Below are 13,788 nucleotides of genomic sequence, written 5' to 3'. Positions count from 1 at the left end.
TGAAAATCATTATTTTAAATATTTTATTTAATCTTCTAGTTATTTAAGGCAGGAGGATAAATATAGTCTGTTTTTCCATCTTGGAAGGCCTCCTGCCTTATAGGAAATTTTCACCGTAGTTTTATAAATACTTGTCTTTTCTTACTTTTGAGTATTCAGGACTTAGGAAAACCAGTTTATAAACTTCAGTGAATGTAGGCAGTTAGAGGGCATGTTTTCTCATACTTGCTCCTTTTCACATACTCTTAACATGTATAGTTACCTTCTCTTTAATATTATGCATTCTTTCATTCCCATTATCAACGCAATCTATTACTGAAGATTTTTATTTAATACAAGATAATGTGACAAATGTTAGCTCTTTATGGTTACCTAAAAGAAAATAGAGTGCCTCCATTCCTTTTTCCCTTTATCAAAAGGAGATGATGAGTCTTAGTTATTGATCAATAGAATATTGATTCATATAGTCCTTAGAGCATTTAGTGGCTGTTGACTGAAACCCAAAGCCATGAAATACTTGAAGTTATCTCAAGAGGGAGAAACAAAAGAAATGAACAAAAACAAGTTTTTCCTTTGTACTAAAATTCATAGTGTTCCAAAATTAATACTTTTCTTTTAGCTGGTAAGTTTACAGATTAAATAATAACTTTTATATTTAGTTAAAGTCTTATTTAGCATATAAAGTCCTAGTTGTCTTTTTATAACCTATATAGTTAGGTTATGCTAAAATATATTAAATTACATTCAAATTATCTTGCCTGATACTAGATTTCTAACATCTTTTGATGAAATGCATAATGTGAAGGTATGCATGTACTTTAATATAAACATAACTAATTTAACAAGGGAAGCATTTTTACTCTGTAAGAAAAAACTGAAGCTTTACATTATTATCCACTGAATTCAGAGTTGCCATGATTAGATTAATAGTTAAGGCAAGTAGTGCTTTAAATTACTACTTTTATAAAGCACTAACATTAAAATGGGGTTAATGTTTTTTCATGGGATGCATAATAAAATAGTTTTGCTCTCATTTTGTAACAGTCATGAAAATTTAAGTTGGAGCTGAATGTGTGTCACTTAACTATTCTTGGACATCAATTCACTTGATAATTTTATTTTATGAATAACCTAATTCCTTGAGAGATGATAAGGTTTACATTTATGGTAATAAATATACTTATGGTTTAAAAAGTCTTTCTCTGTTATTTTTGAGGAGACATACTTAATATCAGTAGTACATATAAATTGGTAATGAACAATTAGCATTTTTGACCTTGAGCCAGGCATATTAAAATATTTCAGCCAAACATACAATCTAAGATGGTTAAAATTAAGTAAAAATATAGCACTCACTAACTTTGTACTTGTGATCAGATATAAAACCAGAGATGGAATATCAGTTTTCAATATAGGCTTTCATTATGTGGACTCTTTTTAAAACTTAAATGTAATCATACTAATTTTCAGTGATTTATTTTCCTTGAAAACATTTTCTCTTATTAGATTACTTTTTAGAGGTAATCCGTGTGTGTGTGTGTGTGTGTGTGTGTGTGTGTGTGTGTGTGTGTGTTGGTTGGTTTTAATCCAGTTGATTCTCACTTACTATGAATTTAAATTAGAGGTTTTTATTATCTTCGTAAATTTCATATGATGTTAAATAATTGCTCTAAATTTGAATATAATTTCTAGTGGTTAGCAACTATTTATTATATTATTTTAATAGGTATACTTACTACTTCCCTAGGGTAAACATTTTACTAAAACTTAGAGGAGGTACATTGGTCTTGGTAAGATGTATTTACAAATTCTTTGTAGATACCACTTTTGAATTTTTGATCTTTTGTTTTAAATCTGTATTTTTGAACTAGCATCTCTAGGGACTATCACCTCTACTTCAATGGTTTGTTTATTTATTTTGGTAACTGAGGTGTACAGTGCTTCATCATTTTGGAATTAGGTATCTGTCCAGGTTAAGAAATGAGCTCCATTATTTTTCTGCTTTAATGTGAAAAAATAAATTCTATTAGAGCGTGTACAAAATTGGTGGATTGAAGGATAAAGGCATCCAGAAAGTTGACATATGTTGCTTTTCTTCCTTGGAGTAAATTTTAATAGAAAATCATATTTTTATAAAATATATTTATATATAACATAAAATAAAGTTATATTATAATTCAGTTTAATAGAAAATTGAATTAACTTCATATCTACTAATCATCCTGGGAATATATGATGTATTCTAGTCTTATGGCATAGGAATAAACCTCATAAACTGAAAGAATAACAGCTGTATTAAACAAGTACTTGGAGGACAATGATTTGAAATTACATGACTGAATCTGAATTAATTGGTTATTTCTGAGACTAAGAGGAGAGTACTTAAAAGAAAAAATATGTCAGCTGAGGGCTGAATTTTTTTGTCCACTTTTTTATGTGTCTTCCTTGTGTGTGAGGTCTGGTGGACAGTTTTAATGGGTGAGTAGAAGTGGGAGGGAAGAGTTCTTTATAGTTAATAAATTCTCAAAGTATCTGCCCACTCTAGCCCTCCGTAGGTGGTTAAGAGGTTGTATTAATTTTTAAAAAGTAGTTTTTGTTTTCTGTGTATCATATTGGATATTTTTGCTACTGTTCATATATTTACATGTTAGTAATTTTGACGGCTTTTGGATAATTCCACTCTAGAGGGAGAACTGGTGGGCGGTCCTTCCTGTGACACGACCCTTGAGTGACAGTTCTATTTGATTGCCTCCAGTACTGTGAGGAAAGGACACGACTCTATGGTGAGGACTGATGGACATACATTATCTGAGAAAAGAAACTACCAGGTAAGATCAGTTTTTTTTTTTCTTTTTTCTCTGTTGTTCATATAGCTGCATTGAACTGTTTAATGTATTATATTTAATTGACACCAGCAGATTAGATGCACTTCAGTTTGAAAAATTTGGTTTATAATTTAAAATACATGTGTTGGCTTTGACAGTTGAAATAGGTGGGGACATTTTTCAAAATAAATGATGCTATGATAAATGTATATTCTTTTAATATCAAAACATTTTTCTGGTGCTTTATGTATATGTCAAAACTTAGATTATCTGATACATAATTTATGACTCCATGGCTGGGTTTCGAGATAGTATTCTGTAAAATAAAGTACTGATTACTTTCATATGTATTATTCCTGGAAGACTAAACCTGAATTCTTAGGCTATATGTAGAGTAATAGAGCATCACAGAAATGTAGATAAAATTGGTTAGAGTATAAAAGAAATAGAAATGCAAATCCCGGGGTGCTCAGAGACCCAAATTCTATTGAATTTCTCATTAGCTTGCTATCCATACAATGCTGGATTCTTGTTTTGTCATTTATTAAGTTGGTTAATAATATCCATTCCCTATGTAGCATTTAAGGATGCTGAAAGGATGGTTTAAGTATAATACTCCTTTTTCTTTCTTAGATTTTATTTTATTTTTTTTAATATTTTATTTATTTATTTGACAGAGATCACAAGTAGGCAGAGAGGCAGACAGAGAGAGAGAGAGAGAGAGAGAGAGGGAAGCAGGCTCTTGGCTGAGCAGAGAGCCCGATGCGGGACTCGATCCCAGGACCCTGAGACCATGACCTGAGCCGAAGGCAGCGGCTCAACCCACTGAGCCACCCAGGCGCCCTCTTTCTTAGATTTTAAAAGAAGGTGAAAGATAGTGGTATGAAGTAGTGATTTAAAAAACATTTTTTCAATTTAATATTTTCAAAGAAAATCTCCTTTTTAAAATTTGATAATAACTTATTACCAAATTATGCAACAATTCACAATAGAGAACAGTTCACCACTCAAGTATGAATAAGCTTTAGGCTTTCTGCACTGATACAGACTCAAGTGTCCCTCAGACCCTTTAACCTACCAGTTTCATTCCCTCTAGACTATTGAAGGCAACTAGTGTGGTAACAGCTTTGATTCACTAACCATTTATCTGCTAATTATTTATTTAAGCCCAGTTAATCTTTTTTTCCCTCAGATTGGAAAGGTAGATAGTGGAAAAAGTTGTGAATGGGTCTTCATGGTGTTAATAGCAAAGAGTCTTTGATTATAAGATTGAGCACTGTGCCTAATAACAATAGTGTCAAATTATCCTTCCTTTCACTTAACTTCTTGTCTGAAGTTTCTTGCCAGAATGTTACGATTTTAATAAGCCATAGCTGCGGCAATGCAGAATCAGTTCCTCCCTGTAACCTTTTCTACTCAGAGTTCTCATAGACTTGACTAACAACGGCCTTTGCTAATTTTCATACTTGCAATAGCTCCTTCCTCACAACCACTTCCAACTACCTTGACTCATAAGGTTTTAATTGGTCGTACTACTTGGGCTGTTGCATCTTTTTATGGGTTTTGCTAAATTATTTTAAGAATATTGTGGTTCTAGGCTATGTAGCTTTTTTGTGCTCATAATCAAGTTTGTAAAGTGTAAGTATAAAACTTTTTTGTATGACTGCACAGTGTTAATTTACTTCATAGAATCATTTTAATACAGAATTCCAAAATTTACATTTAAGAAAGGAATAAAATGAAATTGTTTTATACATAAAGAGATTTCCTAATTCCTGCTCATTCTACTCTAAAAATAATCTGTTGTTCAAGTTACATTATTTATAACTAATCCAGGTTCCTTAACGTACCTGAAAAAATTCTTGGTTAGTGTTTTTCTGGCTGAAAATATTTTCCCCTTTTTTCTTTTATTGTTACTTAGTGACACTTAATGCCTGTTGAAATACCCTTGGAAACAATTATTTAAATTTCTCCTGTAAAATAATTTTATTTTTGAAGCATCTCCTGCAAAGTACATGTATAAAAATATAATTTCCCATCTGATCATGATGCATATATTAAAAGCATATGGGAAATTCAAAGGAATATTAAGGAAATCACTTGTATTTTTATAGGTAACACTGAAAGTTTGTATATGCTGAGATGGAAGGATTTGGATTTTTAAAAATTCCATTTTGAGGAATTCTGTTGTTTTTCATGGGTAAAGTAGGATTTCTTTGCACTGATGTTTGCACTCAATTTATTCTTGAGGGCTTCTGTTTTTGAAGGGTACTTGATGTCGTATAGTGATATTTAAGGAGCCTGATAATTATATGCTAATATTCCAGAGTTTAACAAGAAGAATAATATTTCTCTAATTCTCATTTCTTTATAGACCTGATTGAAGCCTTAGGAACTTAGTTTAAGAATATGCATTCCATCACGTTTGTGCTAAAACCTATGACTTTCACATGGGTGTTGGTTGAAGTATTGATTTTTATACTGGTAATTATTTTGTTGCGTTTCTTTCTGTAAATTTAGGCCCAATTAAGTTTTTGGAGTTTGTATAGAGTAGTTGAGTTTTATTTGCTTAGACTGCTATATTAGGTCAGATGAGAATTTAATTATTTAAATGATTCATAGCTCATTCTTCTTTGGAAGGATTGTTAAGCTTTTTCCATTGAATGTTTTTTGCTAGTATTTTCTTATCTTCCTTTAATTTATACTAATTTACTTCAGCTATAAGTATGTACAAATCTAGCCATGTTAATTATGTTAATTACTAATCTAACTCATCAGTGGCTTTCCCTCTCTTATATAATAAAACCAAGCTCCTAAACATTATACAGTGTTTCCACTTTTTGACCCCAACATGCTTTCACCATTCCAATCTCTCCTTTTACTCCCTACTATGAATTTTTTTCAATTAGGAATATAAAGCTGATTTTAATCTACCTCCCATACACTTTTACAGTTTTAAGCCTTTATTCGTTTTAGTTCTCTTCATGTAATGCTTCACCTTTGTTTACATGATTCAAGAATTAGGTTTAATACTTCCAGAAACCCTTTTTTGACGAGCTTAGTGCTCCTTTTCCTTGCTCTCATAGCCTTTGTAATACTTCTAGTTTGGTGCTGACCGTAATAGATTGTAGTTGTGTTTATTTGTCCTTGTCTTCCTGTAGACCTGTGCTGTCTAATACTATATGCACTAGCCATAGTGGATATTTAAATTTAAATTCATTTAAATTAAAATTTAAAAATTTAGTTTCTCAGTTGCATTAGCCACATTTCAGATGCTTAACAGCTGCCTGCTGATAATGGCTACCATGTCAGACAGTGCAGACGTAGAACTTTTCTGTCATTGCAGTGTTACTGTATGTTATAAGCTTCTTGAAAACTGGAGCCACTTTTTTTTTTTTTTAATTTTCATACTGCCTATTAATACCTACCATGATTTTGGGTAAATAACAGGGGTTTAATGCACATTGTTTCAATAAAATTAAAACAAGGAAATAAGTGAAAGAAAGAAATTGTAGCATATGCTGGGTAACATATTACTAATATTTCCAAAATTTTTAGGTATTATTCCAAATGGAACTTTTTATAATATGAGGTCATTGATCATGTCACGTCATGATTACATGACATTGATCATGTCATTGATCATGTCAGTTCAGTGTTATCTGTGTGGATCTAATGCATCCCAGTCGCTGATTTAACTTTGTGGAATATAACATGTCACATGACTGTGACAGTGATTGTATTGCCATTTCCTCCTCCCTACCCCTGCTGTTAAATACTTTATTTCTTTTTTATTAATTTTTTTAATCACAGAAGTTATAGAGGTGCATTGCAAAAGTTTTGAAGAATAATGGAAATAGAATGTGAAAGTTTACATTAACTCTTTAGTTTGTGTATCTTTTCAGATCTTTTCTAGTGACTGTATAGGGGCAAATGTAATTTGTTGTCTTTGTTTTTAACAAATAGACATTTTTCTGCAGCTTGCATGTTGTACTTAATGGGGAAGTTTCTATGTGCCATCCTTCTTCCCCTGCTTCCTTCCCAGAAGTAACCACTAGCTTGAATTTTGTGTTTCATTTTTATTTTTATAATTTTGTTACATGTGTGTGTTTCAGTATATACAGGTGCATCTTTTCTTTGTGTGTTGTGTGGTGATTTTGGGGAAAGTGGTACTATATATTTTGTTTTTTCATATAGGAAGAAAAATAATGAATTTCTAGCCCACCCGGACCAAATTCCCAGATATTGCCAAATAACTCAATACCTGACTATTCACCCAAGTATTTTTGCATAATATAAAGCATTTAAAAAACAAGCTGCCTAGTTATTTTAACACATACAAATGCATCAGTAGGTGTGTTTCCATTTGGTTTGCAAGACAGTTACAAAGTACTATATACTAATTATATTTTTATATTTTGCACTGTAGTAAAAATGTAATGTAAATAAGGAATGAAATGCCCATTTCTTTTTTTTTTTTTTTTAAAGATTTTATTTATTTATTTGACAGACAGAGATCACAAGTAAGCAGAGAGGCAGGCAGAGAGAGAGAGGAGGAAGCAGGCTCCCTGCCGAGCAGAGAGTCCGACGCGGGGCTCGATCCCAGGACCCTGGGATCACGACCCGAGCCGAAGGCAGAGGCTTTAACCCACTGAGCCACCCAGGCGCCCCAAAATGCCCATTTCTTTTATTCTAAGTTACACTTCATTGAAAATTTATGTCTTTCTGCTGTCAGGATACATCTTACACTGTGGTATATTGGAGTCATAGTTGTAGCTTGTAACCATTATTGGATGGTTACCATCTAGTATGATTGAAAACAGCACCAACATCAAAGCATCTTAGAATCTGTAATAGGTTCAAGTATGTTAAAGATACATAAAATAAAAATACTTAATAAAATGAACAAGAATTTTTAGAAAATGGGTACTTAGTAATTTAATATTTGTTGGAGTGGATCCGGTGCCCAGAGCAAAAAGATGGAGGCTTTCATTATTGTTGCTCTTTGGTGTTGGGTTAAGGTGAAGAGTTAACTGAGGAAGGAATTAGTTCAAAAATATGTCTGAAACCAGTGAACTGGCTCACAGCTTACTCTTCTTTTCTCTTGCAACTCTTGCGAACAAATGGCTGTAACCTATTGTCTGTAGCTAGAGATGAAGCAAGAGGATAGAAAAAACTGAAAATGGATGACTGTTCACTTGCAGTTACACAATGAGGTTGCTCTTACAATTACACTTTTTTAAATCTTTTTCTTTTTCTTTCTTTCTTTCTTTTTTTTTTTTTTAAGATTTTATTCACTTATCTGACAGAGAGAGATCACAAGTAGACAGAGAGGCAGGCAGAGAGAGAGAGAGAGAGGAGGAAGCAGGCTCCCCGCTGAGCAGAGAGCCCGATGCGGGACTCTATCCCAGGACCCTGAGACCATGACCTGAGCCGAAGGCAGCGGCTTAACCCACTGAGTCACCCAGGCACCCCACAATTACACTTTTGAATGCGATGCTTCTGCTTATGTCACAATCACATTATCAACAACATTTTGACTCCATGACCTAAATATTTTCTTAAAAATTGACATTTATTTGTTACTTTTGGCGTCTTTTTTTTTCTTCCTCTGGCCAACCAAGAACATAAAGTTCAATGAATTCCCAAGGTACTCTTCATTAGTTGGCTCATTATTACAGGACACCAACAGTGTTAGTCTTTCTTTGATTGCATTATATTTTCTGATACTACTTTTCCTCATCTTCTGAAATCATCAAATGAGATGATTTTTTTCCAAAAAGCAAGTTTAACCAAGATTCATGGTATATGATACCCTGAGTGTCTTGGTAACTTTTTCACAGTGCCCCTATGCCACAAGAGGTAACTAACAGCTCTGTTCAATAATTAGTTCTAAGTCACTTACAGTGGTAGCTAGCATGGTAACTGACAGATCCTGCTGTGTTTCCGCAAGATTTAAAATACCAGATATTTTAATACATTCCTGTATTCACTGTGGTATTATTCCTTTTGGGCCATAGGTTTACACATGATATGCTGTTTTCTCTTTCAGAAGAATGTTTTCATTTAAGTAGTTTGCCTCAGTCATAAATACGGAATATGTTCATCGTTAAACAGAAAGCTAAAACATTAGTGCTGATATTTCTGTGAACCAGAAAAAATACAGAAGTAAGCAAAGTTATTTTTTAAAATGCACTCCTAGGCCTGGCTTAGATTCTGAAATGATTGTATCAATGGTGGCAGCTTAGTTTTTTAGATCTTTCTGAATTTCCACATAAAAATAGAACAACTACGTAGCAAAACCCAGACCCATGAAAACATTTGTAATAAAACTTGTGCATGAGGTATCTCCATGAATCCCCAAATATAAACAGATGAAAACTAACCAGAAAACCTACATATATCACTTTTAGTGCGTAAGAAAGTAGAAAGAAGCATTGGGATGCCTGGCTTGAGAATAGACACCTCAAGTACTTCAAAGGTGGTGAACTCCCAGTTTGAAAGTGATTAAGTGTAATTATCCAATTTGAAGCTGGGAGAAATTTTTCCCACTGCATTAGATCTTCATAGAGGACCTGTGGGCTAAAGGGACTTGAGCTGGATTGCTCTATGAATAAACTCTCAAGACTGGCCTACCAGTGTTCCTTCCCAGGACCCTGCCGAGAAGTTTCTGGGAATGGAATCACAGTTGAGCAGGATAGAGGCAACAGAGACAGAGGAAAGAGAACCTCCAGATAAAAAGGATAGAGGAGAACAGAGCCAGAAAGTCCTAGAAAACAAGTCACTGTATTTTTTAAATGTTACAAGAAAACAACAGAAGGAAGGAGCTTTATGAAGTTAGGAAAGTTTTTTTGAACGAAGTTATATTCTTTATATTCTCAAACTTCAGGAAAATTAAATTCAGAAAAGGTCTTTCAGGAATATTTTTACTAATTTTGAGTTCTCATTAGTGTTCATATTGATCTGACATTTGGTGCCAAAGTTTTAATTTTTTAAAGAATTTATGGAGGTTGTGTGAAACTTTTCTGAGCTATTGAAATCAAGTAAGTGAAAATAGTCTATGTCTTTTGAAAGATTTATTTTATTTTTCTTATTTAAATTTATCTGAAATTGATATACAGTGTTAGGAGTCCAATTTCCATTCCTTGGCATATAGGTGATTATATTTGGATCATGTAGTGATTTTTTTTCTTCCTTCCTCAACTAATTAATGGGACTACTGTATTATAAATCAAGTCACTTGGGGCGCCTGGGTGGCTCAGAGTGTTAAAGCCTCTGCCTTCAGCTCAGGTCATGATCCCAGGGTCCTGGGATCGAGCCCCACATCGGGCTCTTTCCTTGGTGGGGAGCCTGCTTCCTCCTCTCTCTCTCTGCCTGCCTCTCTGCCTACTTGTGATCTCTCTCTGTCCAATAAATAAATAAAATCTTTTAAAAAATAAATAAATAAATAAATAAATAAATCAAGTCACTTTATATTCATGGGTCTGTTTTTAAAATCTCTGTTCTTTTACTTTGATGTGTTTGCCTACACCTGCACCAGTACTGAATTTCAGTTGCTATACTGTTATGTTATAAGTCTTTCTGAGTGTCTTGACTTTCTTGGCCTTTTGTTCAATGACAGATTTACAATATATATTAAAAGTATTGAGTTTATAAGGGGAATTTTATTGACTTCATTTTTATTTGGGAAAGAATTACAACATATGTTTATGATGGTCTTCCTCTCCTGAAGTCATATATTCAGGTCTTCTGTATTTTCTCTCAGTAAAGTTTTGTTATATTTTTAATAATAGACCCAGATTTATGCATACAGTTTTGGGATTTTTTTGGTAAATGGCATTTTAAAAATTACATTTTATAGCTGTTACTATTATATTGACATATAGTCAACATTATAAATTGATGATTGTGTCAGTATTGCTAAATTTTTTTAATCTTATAATTTATCTGTAGGTACTTTGGGGTTTTCATATGAATAAACATATCTGGAAATTACAGTTTTGATACCTCTTTTATAATTTTTACAACTTGAATTTCTTTTCTGATCTCACTTAATACTTCTCATACATTGTCAAATAGAAGTGTTAATAGTAGAAATCTTTCTCTTGTTACTTGTCCTAAAAGCTTTATGTTGTCACCAATAAATATGATACTTGATGCAGTATCTTTTTTATATATATGCTTTATCAGGATAAAGAATTTTTTTTTCCTCTGTAGCACTTTTTTCATTTTTATGTTTGTTGTCTGTGTCCCTTTTCTCCTTATTTGTCAGTCTTGCTGGAGATTTGTCAGTTTTACTAGGAATTTTTAGCTTTAGTTATTTTCATTTTATTTTTTGTTTTGTATTCATCATTTTATTTTTGTTCAGTTGTCTTTCTGTTGCTGATTTCTCATGTAATTCCACTGTAGCTAGAGAATGTGATTCAGTATACCACTTCCTTGTTACGAACTTGAACAAAATGCATATTGACCAATTAATTGGCAGGTGTATTTGCTGTATTTCTCTTCATTAGATCGTATTTGTTAATCTTGGAGTCTGTTATCTTCTTTACCCACATATTTACCCATTATTATTCACATATTATCATTTATTCCTTCCTTTAGATCTATATTCCATCGTATGCTCTATTTCTTTAATTATCTTATACATTCTTATGTTTAATGTGCTATAAATCAAACAACTGGAAGTTGCTATAGATCATTCTAATGTCTTTTGTTTCTGCTGATTTTTCCCTTATGGTATCTTGTTTCCTTGTGTGTGTGTTAAGTTACCATTTTATGTTTCTTAGAACTATTTGGGAATTTTTGAAGACTAGGTGGAAGGACATTTTTCCCAAGGGGAGTTGATTTGCATTTGCTTTTGCTGATGCCTAAGGAACTATCAGTCCAGGACCACTTAAAAATAAAATGTTAGCTTAGGTTGCAGTCCACAATAGGTATTATGAATTCAGACTGGTTTATAGCTATAGATTCTCAGAAGAGCTTTCCTGTAGCTCTTTCTGTGTAACGTCAAAATCATGACATTCAAGAGCCTTCCTTACTAAGGGGTTGTTACAGTTATGATGTATGCTTTTAAAAGCTTTATGAGGGGTACCTGGGTGGCTCAGTGGGTTAAAGCCTCTGCCTTCAGCTCAGGTCATGATCCCAGAGTCCTGGGATCGAGCCCCGCATCGGGCTCTCTGCTCAGCGGGGAGTCTGCTTCCTCCTCCTCCTCTCTCTCTGCCTGCCTCTCTGCCTACTTGTGATCTCCGTCTGTCAAATAAATAAATAAAATCTTTAAAAAAAAAGATAAAAGCTTTATGAGAGGGGCGCCTGTGTGGCTCAGTGAGTTAAAGCCTCTGCCTTCAGCTCAGGTCATGATCCTGGGGTCCTGGGATCAAGCCCCGCATTGGGTTCTCTGCTCAGCGGGGAGCCTGCTTCCTCCTCTCTCTCTGCCTGCCTCTCTACCTACTTGTGATCTCTGTCAAATAAATAAATAAAATCTTTTTTTAAAATGGTTTATGAGATGGTCTTTTAACAGCTTTTCTACCTTGGACAAATTCCCCTTTGGGGATTTAAACTTGTGGCTTCTCTGTACTCCAGCTTTTGCTTTGTTTTGGGGTGCTGAATTTCCTTCTCTCCCTCCTTTCCAACCTCCCAGGCTCAACAATTCATTTAAAAATAAAAATGTAATTACTGTGTTAATTTTCAGTGATATTTTGTTCATAGTGTATCTGCATTTAAGAATAATGCCTGGTATGCGTAGTAAATGTTGATTGGCTGAATAAGGATTTCAGGGAGCATTTTTCAGTTGGTTTTGAGTGGAGCATTTTGGTTTTTGTTTATAGTATACCCTAGTACCAGAAACACATATCTTGATCATTTTGTAGGTCTCAGCTAAAATTTCACTTTTTAAGGAAGCATTTTCTGCTTCTCTTACATATTCTTATTGTTCATTGTAATTTGGAGGGGGAATCTAATGTTATTTCTGCTTTTTATCATCATCCATAACAGAAAAACTTTGATAGTTTTTTTCTATCCCTTCACTACCCTTCCTTTTCTTATACCTCTGTTTTTCCTTCCCTCCTTTTCTTTCTGCCTCCTTCACTTCCCTTTCCTTTTCTTCCCTTCCCTTTCTTCAGTGTCATTTTTTTCTACTTGCAGAGCTTTTTAAGTCTTTTGTTATGTGTAATCTAGGCAGAATTATTTAAAGTCATTAAATTTTTATTTAAGGAATTTCACATGTTGTGGTTCCTTCCACAGCACAGCCTGTCACCTTGTTTCTTCCAAAGTTTGAGTCATAAACTTTGATATAGCCCTTTCAAAAAGAACTTTTGCTTAACCCAAAATTGTCATGCCCATTTGTCCACAGTTCTTTTAGTTGGGCTTCTTTGATCTCTATTTGAATATGGACATATTGATGACGTACTTCAGAAATTTCCAACTTGTAATCTTTGGGATCCAGTTTTATCAAGCAGTTTGTTTTAGGGCCACTTTTATGGTCAGAGTTCTGTCCATTTCAGACACCCTGAATATATGTGTCTGGATGTTCAGATTGTATTCACTCCTAAACTATCTCACACCCTAGAATCGTACAGATCTTTGGGATAGACCAATTCCTAATATGAAAAAAAAAAATGACTAGTTAGATCTTGTGTAGTATCTCTGTCAAGTAATTCTTTCCTACAGATTTAACAAATAGTTCTATGCATAAAGCAAACCTCATATTTACTCCATGAAGCATTTTTAAGAATATGGGTCTACAGGATAAAGACTCATCAGGACACACTTTTAATTAAAAAACATTTTTGTATTGCATTTCTGATGGTTATGAATTCTCTTATGTATGTCTGAAAAAGTTTATTTCATCTTCAATTTTGAAAGTTGTTTTTGCTGGGTGTGGAATTCAAGATTGATAGGATTTTTGTTTTTAGTGTTTTAAAGGTTTTGCTTTACTATCTTCCAACTTAGATAATTTCTGACC

General features: G+C 33.5%; 1 protein-coding gene across 5 annotated transcripts in view; it reads left to right on the top strand.

The window, feature by feature from the left end:
- Nucleotides 1-13,788, top strand: part of LOC111142051 (CCR4-NOT transcription complex subunit 2) — a 121,311-nt gene that overhangs the window by 45,383 nt on the left and 62,140 nt on the right. For 2 of the 5 annotated variants that reach the window (XM_022494986.1, XM_022494983.1), the window contains exon 2: nucleotides 2,756-2,828. In XM_022494986.1, coding sequence (XP_022350694.1) covers nucleotides 2,756-2,828 — 73 coding nt within the window. Of the gene's footprint in view, nucleotides 1-2,685; nucleotides 2,829-13,788 lie in introns of those variants that run through there. The other 3 variants (XM_022494985.1, XM_022494984.1, XM_022494988.1) reach the window with 2 other exon arrangements.

This window comes from Enhydra lutris, unplaced genomic scaffold, assembly GCF_002288905.1.
Source record: "Enhydra lutris kenyoni isolate GAN:26980312 unplaced genomic scaffold, ASM228890v2 scaffoldscaffold7, whole genome shotgun sequence".
Lineage (NCBI taxonomy): Eukaryota > Metazoa > Chordata > Mammalia > Carnivora > Mustelidae > Enhydra > Enhydra lutris.
Note: the sequence above shows the minus strand (reverse complement) of the source record. Positions and strands in the feature narration are given on the sequence as shown.